The following is a 19,983-nucleotide window of genomic DNA, read 5'->3' on the forward strand; positions in this document are numbered from 1 at the left end:
ATTTAAAAAGTGAGTGTCTACTGTCAAAATTAATTGATTTGTTTATATGATTTTGTAAATTTCTTAAAATTTTTACCCTTTATCTTACATTGTTTTCCTGATGAAGAATATTTCTGTGATAATAATAAGCATGCATTTAATTAATTCTGATCAGTAATAATAATAATCATTTATACATGAATTTTGGCTGATAATTTTTTTTTTTATTCTATACAAAATTATTTTAAAAGTAATTTTTACCCATGTGCGTGTATGATTTAATTTTTTTTTTTTTTTTCTTCTTGTTAGCTTGTCTGGGCATAATGAACTTGGTCTCCATATATGCGCTAGACTTGAAGCAAAAATATGTACTCAAACATCATGATATTTAGAATATTTTTGTTCAGGCTTTATCAGGCAATGCATAGAAGGGGGCTGAGAAGCCCCCTCCATCCAACCCCCACTCACCCCACCCCTACAGCCACGTTTGGGTATACTTTCAGATAATATTTTATAAACAAAATATATCAGACTTACTAAGCTACAGATATTCTGAATTTGTCTTTTTTACTGTACTAAATTATCAGTTTTCGTATGGATGTTAGTTTCTCATATCATGATATCACAGGCAAATCAGTTTTGACTATTTATCACTTCCTGTATCATATCCCCCACATATCTTCCCTCTGGTTTATTGCATTTTACTTATACTACATTTGTTTGTTTTAATTTTTGTTGTTTGTATTGTATTTGTTGTTTTTTGCAGTTTGTGATGTGATATTGATTTCAACCCCATTTCAACTTTTGAGTTCATTATTATATGTCTTGTACGTTTTGTGATGATACACATTAATATAACAATGCCTTCAGCTTTGGCTATAGACAGATAACACATAAAGCGCGATTTACACATATAAAGCAATACCTGCTCAGTGCATATTTATGTAATATTGACTTGCCTTGAGGGAAATACCACATATATTGCCCTACAAGACTCATATTACCCCAAGTTGCAGACGAGGGCAATATCTGTGGTATTTCCCGAAAGTAAAGCCAGTCAATTTTTTTCAGTATTATCCAAATCAGACATCTAGAGCGAACCAAATTGTCAAAAAATTACAGATGGAAATTTTTTGCATGTAATCTCAATGCGGAATTCACGTGTTCCATATTGTTACTTCGCTGCATGAGTATCGCAAGCAAACATTTTATTGCCCTTCATTTCTAAAGTTCCCGGATGTGAGACCTTGGAAATACAAAGGTATATATTGCGTCATCTGCGCATGCAAAGTCAATGCGCGTATAGAGACCAAGCAAAATACAAACAATATACCTATCCCTTCCCGATATTCATAAAATCTAAGGCAATACGGTTCTGAAAATGACCTGCTCAGATGTCTGATACGGATAATAATATGCTGTATCCAGGGAGTAGTTGATGAATGTTGAAATATTTCATTGTCGTAATAATAAACTATGATTGATAGTATCTTAGAACTGCTAAGATGAGTACAGTCAAATCTGCTTTAAAAACCACTTGTTTGATTTCCCAATAATAATTTTCACCATGGAAAAAAAATTATTACAGGAACCTATTCATCCACAAAGACCATGTGATAAACAATACTTTTCTCTCATTTTGATGGTCTTTATGGACAGGATACACTTTAGCATGGTTTCTAAAGCAAAGTTATATCTACCACATTAAATAAAAACATCATTTAATATTGTGGAGATTATAATTTAATAAATCTGACACATTAATCGGGCATTGCAAGTCTGTTTTCGGTGCCTGAATCAATCATATCTCTTGTAATTAATTGTAAATTTGTGATTGATTGCTTATCTGCTTCTTGAAACAAGAAGTGTAATATGATTTGCTACAGCTAAAATTTATCTATTAATTGTAAAATTGCAAAAGAATATTTGCGATTGATTGCAAATATTTTCTTGCAACACCCCCTATGATGTCTACATGTGGAAATGCTTCCTGATATCACTTTTCTTTCTTGCTTTGTTGAAATCCATGCAGTATGGTATGTGTATTGAGGCCGTTTGCTCTGGTATTTGAATGCATCTGTTTGTGTGTTTCTATGACAACAGGAAGATGTCTCACGGGATGATGCATGAACTCCAGGAGAGGGAATTTGAAGAGCATTTAGGCCAGTTGCTCCGGAAGCTCAGTACCAAAGACAACTCTGTAGAAAGGCGCAACCTACGCAACAGGGTCCGCAACAAGTTTCCCGCCACAAAGAGGCTAGGTAGGCTCATAACAGGGCATGCTCTGTCATCTTCTGACAAGGGCTGATGATGATGATGACGTTGATGATGATGAAGATGATGATGATGATGATGATGATGATGACGATGAGGAAGATGATGATGGTGATGATGATGATGATGATGATGATGATGATGATGATGAAGATGATGATGATGGTGATGGTGGTGATGATGATGTTGATGATACAATGATGGTATATTTAAGGGAGATGTAGTGAGTCACGACTCTGTGATAATAAATTTCAGACTTATCAGTGGCATGTCCAGGATTCTTTTGACAACCAAATAAGAAAAGGTCACCACACCAACATTTTGTACACACTTTTCTATTGGCTTTAAAAAAAAGGTCTCCCACTTAATCCGCCATGATGTTGTCACTAACTTGAGAATTAGATAAATCACTGGTATATTGTTTAATGATTTCGAAGTCTGATTTTCCATTTCATTGTTACAATTGTTTCACAAAAATCTAATTGTAATTGTTTTGCACATATCGAATCATAATTTTGAATGAAAAAAGTGTTTGGTCAGTGCTCATATTTTGCTTTGTTAACTTTCAATTTGATTTCCTTCCCTTTCAGCACCAAACCCCAGGACTGCAGTTCCGAGCAAAACTGAGGTGAAGTCAGAACCTTTACCGTCTAGGACACCTCTTGCCCAGGGCAAACTGGACCCACGGCCCCAAACAGGACAGAACAAAAACCCTGTGAAGCAAACTGAACCCGCTGGCCAACAAACTCATACCACAAACACTGCAGTAGCTTCACATCAACAACCACCGTCATCAAAACAAACCTCTGGTACATCACAGGTTAATATAAACAATACCAAGGGTGTAGATAAAGGAGGAGGTAGTGGTGGTGAAGGGACAAGTATAACTGGATCATCTGCTAACGGGGTGCAAGGTAAACCCCCTGTTGGACCCAGTCAGGGATCAGGAGGGGTGAAAACAGAGAACAATGTTGGAGCCAGGATGGTTCTGGAGGTACAGAAACCAAAAGGTCCTACTAAAGAAGAGATCCGAGAGATGGTGAATGTCCCTGATATCTTGGACAGGGGCGGTGATCTAAGGTAACTTGAACCTCTTTTCCTATTCTTAAATGTTGTTTGAACAAAGCAGAAATATTCCAGACCTGCCAAACAGTATGATTTTAGTCGTATTAAGTACGATTTTTCAATAAGAATATGGGCGTACAATTTTGCTTTATTGTCATATGATTCTTTAAAAAAATTATTACGATCTACATAAATTTAATGTGTGGCGTTCCACAATATGTGTAGCATACCTAGCGTGCCATGGTCTATGTAACACTCTCGAACCTTCTCATACATGTTTTTTTAATGCATTATGTGGAATATTGTTTTATGTACTATGTAAGCTTTACCTCTTTTATTAGTACACTACTTTCTAAAGGAAAAAAATACTATACTGTTATGTAATAGTCCGGAACTGTTCAGATCCATCTTTATTTTATTTTGTCTGTAGTGTCCAGGGGCGGTATTCTGAGGTCATTTTATCTTTAAAATATTTTATTTTATCTCTTAAAATGAAATTGGTATTCTGAGATGACATTTTATCTCTCAGATAAATTTTTACTTTTATCTTGCGTATCTATGATGATACGCAACAGAGCAGTGGCTGCGTAGACATTCCCATCGCGTATCTGGCCATTGCAACGCGGGTGATGTGCTTGCGCCCAAGTTACTTTGAAGAAAAAATAAAATAAACTTAAAAGAGGGTAGGGGCTATTTTATCTCCGCGACGTTGATTAAGTCAATATTTCTAGGTGAATTAACTCCAAATGTTGGCATGAAAATTAAGAAAAATGATGAGAACAACACCTTAAAGTTATTCCTGTACAATCAGGTAGTATTCATAAGACTTTTATTGACTAATATTTTCTTTTAAATGATGCTTCATAGATATAGACTTCGAAAAAAAATGAGAGTATTGCCATTTTTGTTAAAAAGAAATCTCTGTAAAGACGCGCAAGCATATAGTGCAAGCGTATTTGAAGTCAATAAATTGACGCAATCTCACTCCTTCGCCACACCTCCTAGCGGAATGGATCTCCATTGGTTGAGTGATATGAGAGAGCTATAAAAGCGTGTTTCTAATTGGATATTTATTAAAAATAGGTGTGTCTTACAGAGATAAAATGAAGATAAAATTGTTCTCAGAACACCAATTCGAAGAGATTTTAAGGATATTTTATCTCACTGATTTTAACAGAGATAAAATATTTTATTTTATCTGAGATAAAATGGATCTCAGAATACCACCCCAGGGCACATGATAGTAATCAACTAATTGTGTAATTTAGCCTATGTAGTTCAGTGATAACTGGACCTATTCAGGTTTAACGACCGTGAACTCAGATTACCAGTAAAAGTGCTATTTGATGTCTGTGTATCATCACGATACATAACCATATTAATTGATTCTTGCCTGTATAGCAAGCTGCAAGCCAGGAATGCCTTTGCTACCTACCTTCTGAGAGTTCAACAGAGATTACTAGCCGAAACAAGCAAACCACCAGAGAAGCTAGATGAGACAGACCTACATGACGAACAAATGGTAAGTAAATGATTCTAATCATTTCTAGTTTCTTATTCAAATACGGCCATTTTGCCAGAATGTCTTGTTGCTTGTAAATTCATAATGCCACAGTCTCATTGGCACAACTCTCCAAACCAACAAAAGCTATGACATTATTACAGATGACATACTGTTTGGAGTTTGTTTCGTTGGTGTAACTGTATCATAAAGCATGGAAATCCCTTTTCTCACATAGTTGTTCATTTTAACTTGTCCAGTGGATTGGTATTGGGATTCATTCTTCTTCTATTGAACATTGTTTTTCTTTGTTAACTAATTTTACTTTTTACTACGTCCAGTGGAACTGTCTTCGCCTTAATCTCTCCTTATCCTTAAACATTGTTATTCTGTCTGAATGTATCATCTTATCCTTTGAAACCCATGCTATTCATTCCTTGTATATATATATATATAATAGGACCTTGTGTTGCGGTTCCTAAAGCGGGCAGCAAGCAATCTTCAACAGCAATTCAAAGTGATAGTGCCTAGTAGGAAGCTTCCCATTCACGACAGGAGAAGAATCCTTGCAAAGCAACTAGTGGATTTTGTCCAGTTATATAGCAAGGTTGGTATCGAACAAGGTTCTGAAGGTTTCCATGTGAAGAGAATGAATCATCCATGGTACAACACGTTTCTTTCTTTTTTAGGACCTCTCCTTTTTAAGGTAGAATACATGGTGTACTGTGAAGTTCTAAACAAAGATGGCCACCATCAGTGGTGCAGAAACATTCTTATCAGACAAAGCTAGGAGGGACGAGCTATCGAGTGTTAACAATTGCTCGACACCCAGCCCTTTGTCCGAGCAGAACGTTCCATTCCCCCTGGTTCTTTGAACTTATTGGCCCAAAGTTTTAATATAAGCAAATGTCAAATCAAATTATTTGTTTGAAGCTATGGTCTCAACGTGGCAAGCATATTTCCACATCAGTCCGAATTCAAGAAGGTGGTTTTGAAAACCATCGGTGAAAACTGTTGGTTGAACCCATGGCTTATGTAGATTTCTTGTATAAATTACATTTAATATACCACATACATATTAAAAAATGACAATGCTGGTGTACGCTTTTGTCACAGTGCGCCAAATTGACGCCTTTGCCATGATTGAGCATGTTATTTTATTCATTAGTCCACTGTTTTGAACAGTGGACTTGTGAATATAGTTACATAAAGAAATATTCAACATACAGTAAAAATCTCAATATTCACACAAATTCTACATCATGAGAAAAAACAAAACATCAAATAAAAATGTTGTTTATCATTTTAGTGACACATAATAATAACGGCATATTTACCCAGGGTAGCCACGTCAGTTCCGAAAACTGTTCGCCCTGCGGGCCCTGCTATTATTATTACCCGGCTAAGCTAGGCTACTGATTCAGGTGCACACAGCTTTTTGAGGAATTATTTCGTGCCGGTACCTATTTACCTCATCTGGTTTGAATGCAGCAAAGTGGATAAATTTCTTGCTTTAGGAAAATGCCATGGCTAGGATTCGAACCCACGACCCTCTGTTTCAAAGGCGAGAGTAAGAACCACTAACCACGACGCGCCCACATGTGTTAAATTGTTACATGCATATGATTAAGCATAATTTATACAAAAAATCTGCATAACCCATGGGTTCAGCTGATGGTTTTCAAAACTACCTTTGTGAATTTGTTCCATTATGTTTCAGCAGTAGTGGTGTTGTAAAAGGACAACTTCCTCTATTCACATGCTACACATGGGTGCCTAGCACATTATTTAGAGATAAAATTTCCAATCCCTTTTTAAAACCTTTTTTTTTCTCAAGAAAACATATACTTTAGATTTGCATGAGGTTTGCTTTGGTTGTACTTTTGGCACTTTCTGCACCCATATATACTAAAATTTGTATAATGACAAAAGCATTTTGATGACTTTATTGCATGCTTCATTTCCATTCATTTATTTATCTGTCAATCCTGTTATTAGAAATAAGTGCCCACTCTACTTTTTATTCTGCTCGTTTGTTAATATTTCATTGGTTTGTTTTAAATTTCATTGTCTCTTGGTCTGTACATGATTTTGTTTTTGTCATTTTCTTTTTTGTGAATTGGAAATGAAGAGTGAATTGACAAGGCACTGTAATCAAATACGTCTTACAAAGGCGCTGTAATCAAATATGTCTTACAAAGAGTTACGACTGATCCGATCAATCGTAACTATGGAAATCCATCAGTGTCATAATTTTTTCTATAGGAAATTTGCAAAATGTCCTTGGTAAACAAAGGAGAACACCCCAAATTGTCAAGAAATCAATGAATTTATGGATATGCATTGATATCTAGAATTTTTTTTGAACAAACGTGCATTTCATATGTTGACTTTGCTGGCTTTCCATAGTTGCGATCGATCGGATCAATCGCAACTCTTTGTAAGATGGGGCCCTGATGGTCTGATGGTTCAATCTACTTGATAAAACTAATTATATTTCCTATTTCATCGTTGATGATTCTGTAGGAAACAGATGAGATGGAGAATAAGAAACCCAAGAAGATAGTTAAACCTCACAATCATCATCAGTTTGAAGAGGAAGACGAGAGCATCGATGACAATAGGTTCTCTCATTTTGTTGGAGTGGCCAAGTAAGTACTGACAAACTCAAATTATATACCGACTGGTGATTCATAAAGCCGTTTCTAAAGCCATGCATGACTTTACGCATGACTTCAGGCGTAACTGGGGGCCGTTTCATAAAGCTGTTCGTAAGTTAAGAACGACTCATGATCCTTTATTGTGGTAAATGGTATATTCATTGGCGATGGTTACGCGCGTAAGAAAGGTTCACCAGTCGTTCTTGAGGTCGCTCTTAACTTACGAACAGCTTTATGAAACACCCACCTGGAACAGGTTCTTAGGTGCTCAGGGAGTCACGGGGATACATCATGTAGCACAAGAAAAGATCACTAGCCGAATGTAAAGTTGTCTGTCGTCATTCATAAGTTACAAACACCATACAAGTACTCTATCCGATAATCATAGAATGGATGGTAAATTACCACTTGGTATACACCCACTTTGTCTACGCTGTCCCATAGCCTATTTATCATTTAGATTAATTTCTAGATAAGCCATACCAATTTTGTCTGATATCCACTTGCTGTAACACCACTGAGTGAGTATAAACCAAATATTCATAAAACAACGTGCAAAAAGGTAAGATTTGGTGGAAATGAAACCATCTGGGCATTAGACTGAATGAGAGTTAGACCAATGGAGTTTTAGACCAGGTTATGGATGGAATAAATGACAATTAAACCAAATTGGTAGTTGAAAAAGTGGGTTTGGCCATGATGATAATAGGTCATCTGAAAATTAGGCCATCTGTTAGTAAAGTAAGTGGATATGTACCCAAATGGATCTCTCCATAAATCTTATCCGATAAACGAATAGAATCTTTGATTTTATTTTAGGAATTGTTTTCCACAATGAATTTGAAGGTTTTTTTTTTTTTTTTTTTTTTTTTTTTTTTTCAATATCACATTTGGGAGGTGTACTGATTTGAAACCTTTTTCCCCGTGTGTGTCATTTGATAGGTAGTATACAAATATCAAGGAATATTTCATGAATTTTAAAGAGTTAATTTATGACAAACACAGATTTTTTTCCCATCTTGATGTACATATCAGTGCTTATCATGGCAGAATTTATATGCATTGATTCATTTGATTGTTCTTGTGTGCTGCGATGGCAATAGTCCAATATTGGAGCCTTTTTGTAAACCTTGTATTAAGTTCATTTATAAACTACTTAATAAATTAATTTGAAACTTTGAAAATTTCTTTTGTTAGAACCTTGTCCGATATCCTGTAATTTGGTGCAAATTCCTTATCCTTTTAGTCAGCATGTAAGCCAGAAGAATAACAGCAAGTTATATATCTTTGATATAGGTCTATTACAAATTAAATACGTTGATTTTCAAGTGATGGCTAATACTGTTTTACATATTTCCTTGACGACAGCGAGAATGAGTTGGAGGAACTACTTACTACGTACACCAAACAGAACAAATCAGCCAGCATCTTCCTCGGGACCAGTACCAACAATCCTAAATCGATATCAGAGATGATGTCACAACCTACCTCGGTCAACAATACCAACCATCCTCACCACAACAGCCATCAACATCACCAGCAGCAGGTACAGCAGCATCATCATAAGCATAGTAGCAATGCAGGACCGGCACTGTTGCATCGACGGTCAAGTTCTACAGAGAATTTACATACCGGTCATAAGGGTGGTGGAGCTGCAGGGGATACAGCCAAAGATATAAGTAAGTCAGATATTTCATTATCAATTAAAACAGATGAAATTTTGAGAATTTTGTTACTTTTTTCCCCAATTTATTGTTCTTTTCTTTTTTAAACTTCTGATTGGCTCAGTAATTGGTGCTATTGCACCAAGAACAAGAATGTGTATACTCAACTTTGCTAGCAAACTTAAAGGTGAAGGCATAGATGAAGTTTATGATATGACGGTAAAGGTGGACGTTAAGTTGAATTTGAAGATGAAGGTGAAGATTTGTTCTGAAGTATTAAGTTTATTTTGAAATGTGTTTAACCGTCTTTGGGGTTTTTTTTTTGGGGGGGGGGGTTGTAAAGGGGCAGTCAAGGTGAATGAAACCATGGGGATAAGTTAGTTTGTGTGAAAAAATATAAATCAAAGAAACTTATCAATGAAAGTTTGAGAATAATTGATCAAATAAGATAAAAGTTATGAATATTTGAATGTTGAGATCAGCAATAATGTGGACATCCATCCATTGGCAATGCAACCCAAAATCTGTGATGTCACAATTGTTCAACTCTCCCAATTACTTTTATACATTATTTTACTTTTAATTATTACTTTTATCAAGTCCATAGGTCAAGTGGTTTTTTATGGGAGGACATGTCATAGAGGTTTTGTAAATATATAATGAACAGAGTTTGTACTAGCATTAGAATGATGTAAAATAAATGTTTTGGGGTGTATTTTCAGTGTACAAATTTGAGAGTTATACTTCTATGACATCACAAATCTTGGTGGCGTTGCAAATCAGAGGATATCCATAGCATTAGTGATTTAGAAGTTCAAATGTTCATAACTTTCCTATTGTTTTGTCCAATTGTTCTCACACTTTCATTGATTTTTTTTTCTTCCCTTTTGTACAAGCCAACCTTTTCCAAGGATTTCAGTCTTCTAGTTAACTGGTGATGGGGGGAGGGGGGAATCCCTAAAAATATTGATGAAATTTGACATTTCACATCTTTTCATCCATGCAATCCCCATCCTTTGTCCAAATTTCCATGAAAGTGTTTGATTTAGGTCAAAATTACCAAGAAAACATTGATTATTACCTTACTGTTTGATTCTAAAAGATTAATTTCTTCAGGTGATGTTAGACTGTGCTAACATGAAACATCAATGTATGCATGTGGTATTTGAATGAGACATACACTGTACAAGATCAGATTCTGGTTAAAATAACATGTGTCATGGTTAGGCATGTTACAACATTTTCTGCTGATGGATAATTCAAGATTAAGTTACAGAATCATTTTTTATTTTAAACTTATTTATCATGGCTTTTTGGCTCCTATTCACAACAATAGTGAAAGAATGCATTCCTTTTTCATTATCTAAAGAAATATTATTTTCAGTTGATGCTGTTTTTTATTTGTTTTGTATTAAAAGCAATAAGTAACCCTCCAAGTTTTAAAAAGATTATAAAGGTTTTGCTTTTTGTATCATCTTTGTATAATATCACTTGTCAAGTATGCAATTGGGAAGATTGTACAAAACTTTTCAACATAAATACTGAATCTTTAAGATTAAATAAAAAATAAAATTATAACATTTTTGAGAGAGGTTATTGCTTCATATGAGCAAAATTCATACCTTCAGAAATAATCAACCAATGAAAAAAAATAGTCTCTTTACTTTTGTAATAGCTAATTAAAGTGATAATATTGTACAATATAATTCAAATTATTGAATGAATCTTTGCCAAAACTTTAGACAACCTTAATGAAAATGATCAGTTCAATTTATTTATTTCAATCATAGTAACCATAACAATATAATGTATAGAAGTAACATAACAACAGATTTTCCTAAATTCAGAAAGATATGAAAGAAAATGAGACTAAAAGAAAGTTGCTTGCAAGAAGAGGTCATCTAAAATGTATTGATTTTTATATAAAAGTACAAGGAATAAGTGAATTCATTCAGTGAACAATATTGTACTGGATATTGTGAAAATTGTCATGTGAATGTTGGAATGCTAGTAGACATTTATTTGCTTGGATGTATTTTAGATTTCAGCTCAATCCCAGCTAAGCATGGTATCCACTCAGCTAAAGCTCTTCAACACTACTATGCCGCAGCAGGTTAGCTTCTTACAAACATCATCAATTATCATGCACTCAAATGTTTTTTTTTCCATGTTTCATCTCATAATGCACATCACATTACAATTAAGTACTTCTAAAGCATATTCATTATAACCTCCAAAAACGAATGTTAAGGGATGTAATTACAATGTCTAATATTCACTATCTCATTCAAGGGTGCCAGTATTAATGATGGTACATGTATGTACTTGCTGTTGCGTCATATTTAGGTAACCTGAAATTAATATAGTTGCTAACAACAGAATGAGAAAAGAATATCAGCTTGCGTAAATTTCAAAATTCAATTCAAATTTTATTTTCTTATTGATTGTGATATTTGTATATGATACAGATAAATTACTAACATTTATCACCATGATGATTGACCATCTGTAAAATGAGATTGATGAAGAATGCATTTAAAGATGCTATGTTTTATTACATCCCTCAATCATTTTATTATACACAGTAATTATTTCTTCATTTATATATTTAAAAAAAAATAGTATGCTAAGGGAATATGTAGCATCCCTAGCCCAAGTAGAGATAACATTCTTGGCTGTTGGTCATTGTAAAATGCACTACTTTGTAATTTTTTTTCCAGAAATTTTAGAATCCATTTCCTTTATTTATAGTGCTATACATATTAACTAGTCCCTTCATCCTGTAAACATTTTTGGTTTTTTCTTCCCACTAAACTTCAAAGCTTGTTTTACAAAACTGCCTACTTTTAGATTAAGCTTTCTTAGATGGATGCAAAAATAGAGAAACAATTTTATACATAAAGTGTGAGAGGTTCCTTAGCAAAAAGTAAAGCAAATCCTGAGTTTGTTGAAGTTGGAGTCAGTTAATCACAAATTGACTCAGGGACACGTATGATATGCAAATGCACCTGAACCTTTCCCATTCACTCTAGCAAGCAAAATCAGATGTTATTTCCCGATAATTACAAATCTTAAATGCTCTATGAGAATCATTGTTGCAAATATAAATGATGATTCATTTGAAAAGAATAATATATTACCAAATTTGATCAAATGTTATTCTTTGAGTTCATATGATTGCTCACAAGATATATTTCATAATTCCTAATTCATGTGTTACTGATTATTATTTGAGTTAGAATCATGATATAAAAAGAAACCTTCTTACTATTAAGCTTCTTTTAGAACATCACTTTAATTCCCCGCTCAAAGTTCATTGAGTACCATCCACAAGCAATATGAAGTTTGGTGCATTTTATGTAAAAGTCTGGATTACACTTGGTGTTAATATAACCTACATATTATTTTTTTTATAAATACAGTCAGGAGTATGAGGCAATTCACAGTCACATTACCAAGTGTTTAGCTATAGATGTAAAAAACACATTAAATTCATTTCATCTTTTGGGGATTCATTTGTGCAACTGCTTCATGTGTTTTATCTTCCATTCTGCTGTGATCGTATATATGCACAGATTTCCACAAAATAAGAGGTACAAATAACAACTTCGAACAACATTTGTTATTGTTTTGGTTATTCTTCAAATAATAGTAAAACTATGATGTTATCATCCACATGCTTCTTTATGTGCCACCCATATTTATCCTATAATCATTAATTTCATTGGAATATCTGAAAAATTTAATTGATATGGTATGTAGGGAGAGGTATTCCATTCTTTGAAGTGTATCTGTCTGTTTAACCTTGAATCACTTGAGGTATATTTTTTATTCTAACTCTATCATTTGCCTGTTGTTTTCTGTGGGATTTTTACTTGGGGTAATGCTTCATATCCAAGGTTTGTTTTTCTGTCATTATGTTGTGTGTTGATATATGTGATATGCCAGTAGAGCTGGTCGATATTTGATTTCAATGTGCAATAGGGTTCTCCATGATTTTTTGCATTTATACATATTTATTGTCAGCGAATTTTCACAAAGTAAGGAAGTTTGTGCGAGTGTAATGTCACAATTACTGTAATGTAGTGATTGTACATGGAACGTTCCTGTGTTATCATTGATGCTCCCAACTAGATATGAACGATCCCAACACAACATTACTTTGACTATTTCAACCCAATGAGGGTTTGAATCTATGTTTAAACAGTGGATCACACAGGATGACTTCCGAAGTTGTGATGTTTCATGCTAGGCCGCTTGCTTAGCATGATTTTTACCTCGCATTTACCTCACATTCGAGCTTTGTCCTTTGTGCCAAGAGCATTTAGATATATGCAGTGGACAAGGGTCTACACATGGTAAACGTCAAGTAAATGTGAGCTAACAAAACAGGGTATAAGATTTTTTTTTTTAACCATAGGGCCGTCTGCACCATCCCAAGTTTTCAAATTAGCGCGCTATTTCTGATCTGGCAAATTATCCCGATCTGAACAATCTCGAGATTATTTGCAATGGAGACGTAATTATCGCGCTAGTTCGTAGGATTAATCTCGAGATTCCAATCCCAAGTCAACTTGGGATTATTTGCAAAATAGCGCGCTATTTTACGAATTATCGCGCTAATTCGTAGGTGCAGACGCAATCGGGATTATTTATTCACGGCGTCAGACCATAATGCATCAATGCCTCGCTCGAGCAGGAATCGCTCTTCTTGCGATGGTGGAGACGGGGTTTCTTGAATCTCGAGATTAATCGCGAAGAGGGCCAATCGGGCTAAAATCTCGAGATTGAGCAAACTCGGGATGGTGCAGCACCGCCTCATGAAAGCTGTAAGATTTATTCTTGGTTTTAAAAGGAAGCTTAGATGGGATAATGATTTATCTTTCTGTATTGCCAAGCAGCTGGCTAAGATTGAATCTATGTACTTGCATTGTCTGCTTTCTGAAATCCCTTGTTAACCATAATCAACATTCTACATAAATCACTTGAGAAGAATGTACAAGGAGAAGAAGAAGAGAGAGAGAATGGAAAGGAAGGATATGAAAGATGTAAATTGGAGTGGAGACTCTTCACAAGTATGAACTTGCTCTGATTTGACAGAGTTTTCTTTGTACCCTAGTATGCTCATTTCTGTTTCGGACTAAGGCCACTCACTCCACTGGAGTTTATATTAGTTAATTCATTTTTTTTTTCATTGTATGTGTGCTTATGTTTCACAAAATTGGGTTATGTTTTTTTCTTCTCTACCAAGATTCATTTTTCAAGATTGAGTCTCAAATAAGTTCAAAATTTGATCTAAACTAGAATTTGATTGACACATTCCTTTAATTGGAAAAATTCTTTGTTTTGCAAATGTAAACATCACCAGAATGTAATCTTAATATAACCTGATCAGACTCGTTTTATTATCTTGCCTGCATAGTAGAGCGAGACTATATTGGCACAGCTTTTCTGACGACAAAGGTGACATCAATATTTATGTTTTAACCATAGTTAAATTTTGAAATGTCATCATAACTTAGAAAGTATCTCGGCCTATTTCATGAAACTTGGACATATCGCTGGTCATGTTGTCAATATTTTTCGTCTTATTTGATAAAGTCAGCATTGCTGGTATAATGAATCAGGTAATGTAGCCGAGACTGACAGAGGCATTCCATTTGTTTGAAAAGAAGACTGTATGTGTTGTGAAAATGTGTTATCTCCTCTACTTTGGATATCAGGGAAGTTTTCAGAAGTTAATTTGTTCTGAGCCAATCAGATGCAAGGATTTCAGTAGCTTGTAACAGTTGTCAGTGAAAATCACTGATTATTTGCTTCATGCAATGCTCCACAGAAGTAGGGGGGAAAATACATGAGATGCGGTAAGAGCATTGTGTCTACACATATGTCAAGAATATCGGCCTTGTAAACACAAGAAAGGATAAACAACATTCCTAATGAGTTCCTCCAACCAACATCTGCCCACTCTGTGAAGTTTTCAAATGTCAAATTGAATTTATAGTAGACCTACATGTACATATGGATCAATGGAACAGCCACACCAACGAATCTAACTCCCGATCAATCAAAGCTATTACATTATTATGATGACATATTTTCAGTCAGTGTGGACTTGGTTTCATTGATGTGCCTATTATATAGTCGGAGAAAAGAATGATAGATTTGTGTCAGTGAATGGGGTGAAAGTAATGCTTCCAAATCCTAAAGCAAATTGCGCAGTTGGGAGTGTGGAATATATAATGATATATATCTTCATGTGTGAAAAGTGAATTTGACTCGGTATGCAAAGGTTGTGCCATTAGACATTCCCCGACAGTTTATAGATAGTATTTATACCTACAGTGAGAATTACATGTAGACGTGACAGGCTGCGAGTGATATGAATATATGTCTATAAAGTCGATAGGAAACAGTGAAAAATAAAAAGTGCAAAAAAGTACACCCTGCAAAGCTTAAAGTCTCCAACTTTTGGATTAGAGATTTGGTTTTCAATCTTGAGTTCCCCCCAAAAGACAACATTGTACCCTAAAATGGAGAATTGCCCAACTAAATTCACATGTTTGACTTATGTTATGGCTTGATGGAGAGTCAGTTTATCCATTAGGTTATTTACAACAAGAATACACCCTTTTCATTTGAATTTGATGCAAGAAATACATGTGTTGCTTTATTCAATAGGGGAAAGGTATAGTCAAAGTGTATCGGATAGAGGCTTATATTGCTCCACAAAGTTCAGTGACTTTCTAGTTATTACATGTTTAACTTCTTTAAAAGCATATTGTTTGCAAAAAATTATGAATCTTGTTCAATTCACTCTAAAGTTATTATTTTCTTTTTTGGAAAATAGTGGATAGTGGATAATGCCATTGTCCTTAACTGACTTCAAATAATCTTGTTAGAATGTGATTTGTTTATAAGTAGACATCCTGAATATGTATTTCAAGTTGATAATATGGTGGCCACCTGTTCAGTGACTTATTCCAGTGTGTTCATGGTGAGATTTGAACTTGTAAACCTTACTTTAAACCCCAAGGCAGTTGATAAAACAATCCACATCACCCCCAACTCACACACCATAGTCACAACAGCAAAGCCGTTTCCTGACCAACCATATCTATTACTCTGTTTCCAATGATATACCGCTGGTTGGTTAGGAATCAGTATCGTAGGTATGACTGGGGCAATTGCTTTCAATTGTGAATAGAAATCATGAAATTGGGATTAAATTTGTGTAGTTTCGGAATAATCAACAGTGAGTTTGAACTTCAATTACTTGGTTGTCTTGTGACCCAAATAGGTCATTTCTTGTAAGAGAGGAAAGTGTTTCTCTGAAATTACATTGGATGGAATCATGAAGACAAATTAGATTACAAGTACAAACATTTGTGAGTTGTAATGGCTTCATATGAAATATCACTCTCTGTTTTACAAAAACTCAAGCCTTCTGTCTTTTTTTGCCTATGATAAAAAAAAAACATTTTGTAGTCTTTTAATAAATGAAATTTGCATATGCTTTGAAAAATTATTATGTATGGATTTGCTTTGAAATGGTATTTGAATCTATACTGCTGTACCATTTTCTTTTAAATTTAAAAAAAAATGTACTTGTAACATTTCATATTTAACATTTCATATTTAGCAGTGTTGATATTAAGTTTGTAAGAGTTTCAGCCATACTTGTTACTTTAGAATAGATTTCATACCCTTCTTAGAAAGAACATAATAATTGAGGTTTAAAAGAAGGCAAAAAATTTCTCTTACTCTCTAAATGCAAAAGAGGTCATTTGAAATTATTTGAATTTTATTCACGAGTCAACTGTTTGAATTAATGAGTCCACTCTTCAACCAGTAGATTCATGAATTAAATAGTGTACTTAACCATGGCAACAGGCATCAATTTGGTGCACTGTGACAAAATCGTGCATCAGCATTGGGCATTTTTCAATATATGTGGAAAATAAGCTTAATTTATACAGGAAATCTGTATAAACCATGGGTTCAACCGATGGTTTTAAAAACCACCTTCTTGAATTCGGGCCTATGAATTGCCATTCGTTATAGTCAAACTGCGCATACATGCCTTTTTGGCGAGCAATTCTGAGATTTGCAGGAAGTGTGCATAACATATTCGTGAGCTATTCGTGAACTAGTCGTGTACTAGTCATGAACTACTCATAAAATGCATGCCACTCGTGCCATTGCACGGCTTGGCCCAACGAGGTTGCGCAAAATTTACAAATAGTTCACGCCAACAATCCCCAAAATTTGTCATGCCAGGATTTTAGAAATGCTAAAATTTTGGCACAACACTTCAAGCATTGTTTCCCACTGGCCCGCACACTTCTCGACATGGAACAACGTGGAACTATTCGATATGTGAACCAGTGGTAAACTATTCGGGTCCCAAAATCATGCGAGTGTCCTAGCAAAATAATGTTTTATGAATAATCTTAACTGGAACAAAAGAAAATGTGGTGTTAGTAATATCAATCACACTTCTTGATAAGATCATATGATAAAGGCTTACTCCATTTGACATTTACCAATTAGACACCCACATTTTTCCAACTACAAATCTCTGTTGTTCATGGTTAAGTCATCCAAAAGCAATTGAAACTAATTAGCAGCATAGAAACAAATCAACCTGCTGAGATCAGTAAAGGTATGATTAGTTTGGAATGAATAACTGTTGAAAGTTATGTTTGTAAGGTAGGATATACCACATACTGTTTCATTTGATCCATTTTACCAAATCCACCCACATCTCTATTGCTTTTTGTTATTGACATAAAATTCTAATTTATATCATAATGATGCATTTTATTGGTACCCGTGGTTAGAATGGTTCCGTGATTAAGTATATTGTCGTGAACAACAAAATGTGAAATGTTAATATTTGTTAGGAGTCATACTTAGTACCATTTAGAGATATACTATTTTATTATGTGCATCCTTTATTAGTTTTCTATGGCATATTTATAGACATTTCATGAAGCACCAGACCTCTTCCACCCACGTATTAACCTTCCTAAACCATCAAGAGTCTCTCATCAATTTCATTAATTAGTCAAAGAAATTAAATCATAAGAATATTTGGTGCACCTGTAACCACTGACAAAAAAAACATTTTGAGAAGTGAAGAGTATAGGATTCCAAGGCTGGTTCATTCATAAAAACTTGCTCTACCGTGAAGCTAGTCAGTCTTGCAAGCATTCACCAGCAGTCAATTGAATCAAGCATGCGTAGCCACTGTCTCCCCCGCCTTTCTACTATCACGGTCCCATTCTCACTGATGAAGTTTTCGCGCTGTATCAAAGAAAATGTGTTTTCATATGACTCATCACTCCAATCTGTCACTCATCTATGTGTCCTTTTTGTTGCCTGAGACAGGTTGCTATATGATATCAATCCTTGTCATATGGAGTTAGATTCTAACAGTACCATTTGTAAAATGTCATGCATGCAATTTATCAACGTTTAGATTATTTTGCTGTGGAAAAAAAATCAGTAAACCATGAAATGAAGGGATTAACATTGCAGAGAATATGTTGTAAAATGGTTGAAAGGAAAGCTGAATATGATTTATCTTGACATTTTAAAAAGTGTATTGAATAAATATTCATGTAACACTGGGCATATCGTGTCTATCTTTTACCCTTACCAATGGGTCACTCACTACATTGAAAAAAAAGAAATTGAAAAGGGTCTGTTCTCAGCCTGAAAGCTTAAGTCTCCTCTATATACCAAAGGATACCTTCATGGCATATTCATTGTGATAAGTCCCATCCTGATGAATGGAGTTTACAATTAAAGTAACTTTACCATCCAATGGCAACTACCATAAATAAATACTCGACTGACAATGAAAGTTAGAGATTTCAATTAAGGTACCATATAATGGCATAATGGTAACTTAATGCTAATGGTGCGGGTATGGTTGATATGGGTCAGACCGCCTAGGGAGCATTTCATGAAGACTTCTGTCAGTAATTTTCACTGATTAATTAGCTCTCAGCCAATCAGATGCAAGGATTTACAGCAGCTTTTAACATTTGTCAGTGAAAATCAATGTCAAATCTTTTCATGAAACGTTCCTCGGTTCTCCCAGGGCTGTAATATAAATCAGAAAGTTTGTCAAGACTTCGAATCAAGAGCGGGAGGGAGAGACGGGCGGAATGGATTAATGTATCATTTTCTACATGTATGTTGACAAGATCTTCTTGAACCCCAAAAAAGGCATGCTTGGGAACTAGTCAATAAGAATGGCAATGTGAACACCCTTTGTGTTCAGATACCCATTCATGCAAGATCACAACTTCATATCCAGCATTGAGTATCTACTCAATGGCAGTGTGAACACCCTTTGTTATCAGGTACCCATTCATGCAAGATGCACAACTTCATATCCAGCATTGAGTCATCCAAGTCATTACATCTGTCTTTCTCTTCTTATTAATTCATCTCATCATCTCACAGGTGCCAGCAATACTGCTACCGCCGGCGATGGATACCACCACCACCTCCACCAGCAGCAGCATCCCATGACGTCATCACAACCATCTCCATCACTCCCCAAACGCCCCCACTCATCCACGCCCAATACCGCTGAGGCTCGATACGCATCGTCAGCAGACGGTGCCGTACAGGTCTACAGCTCGAGGTATAATCGCCAACGACCGTACTCTGCCAAAGCTGGATTCGATTCAGGTACTCGTCCTTTTCATTCCATTCCATTTCATTGTCTTCCTAGAAAAGGAAAAGGAAAAAAAAAATGCTCTGTTTAAATGGTGAATGGTTGTGGACTTGTGATAAAATTAGCTGCCTATTAATACGAGAT

The 19,983-nt window shown here is 35.0% G+C and overlaps 1 protein-coding gene across 4 annotated transcripts in view; it reads left to right on the forward strand.

The window, feature by feature from the left end:
- LOC129264217 (tubulin polyglutamylase TTLL5-like) overlaps positions 1-19,983 on the forward strand; it is a 54,178-nt gene that overhangs the window by 31,676 nt on the left and 2,519 nt on the right. For all 4 annotated transcript variants that reach the window (XM_064102686.1, XM_064102685.1, XM_064102687.1 and 1 more), the window contains 8 exons: positions 2,083-2,240; positions 2,844-3,333; positions 4,720-4,840; positions 5,280-5,426; positions 7,346-7,470; positions 8,848-9,158; positions 11,185-11,256; positions 19,623-19,853. In XM_064102686.1, the coding sequence (XP_063958756.1) occupies positions 2,083-2,240; positions 2,844-3,333; positions 4,720-4,840; positions 5,280-5,426; positions 7,346-7,470; positions 8,848-9,158; positions 11,185-11,256; positions 19,623-19,853 (1,655 nt within the window). The remainder of the gene's footprint in view (positions 1-2,082; positions 2,241-2,843; positions 3,334-4,719; positions 4,841-5,279; positions 5,427-7,345; positions 7,471-8,847; positions 9,159-11,184; positions 11,257-19,622; positions 19,854-19,983) is intronic.

This window comes from Lytechinus pictus, chromosome 7 (assembly GCF_037042905.1).
Source record: "Lytechinus pictus isolate F3 Inbred chromosome 7, Lp3.0, whole genome shotgun sequence".
In the NCBI taxonomy this organism is placed as follows: Eukaryota; Metazoa; Echinodermata; class Echinoidea; order Temnopleuroida; family Toxopneustidae; genus Lytechinus; species Lytechinus pictus.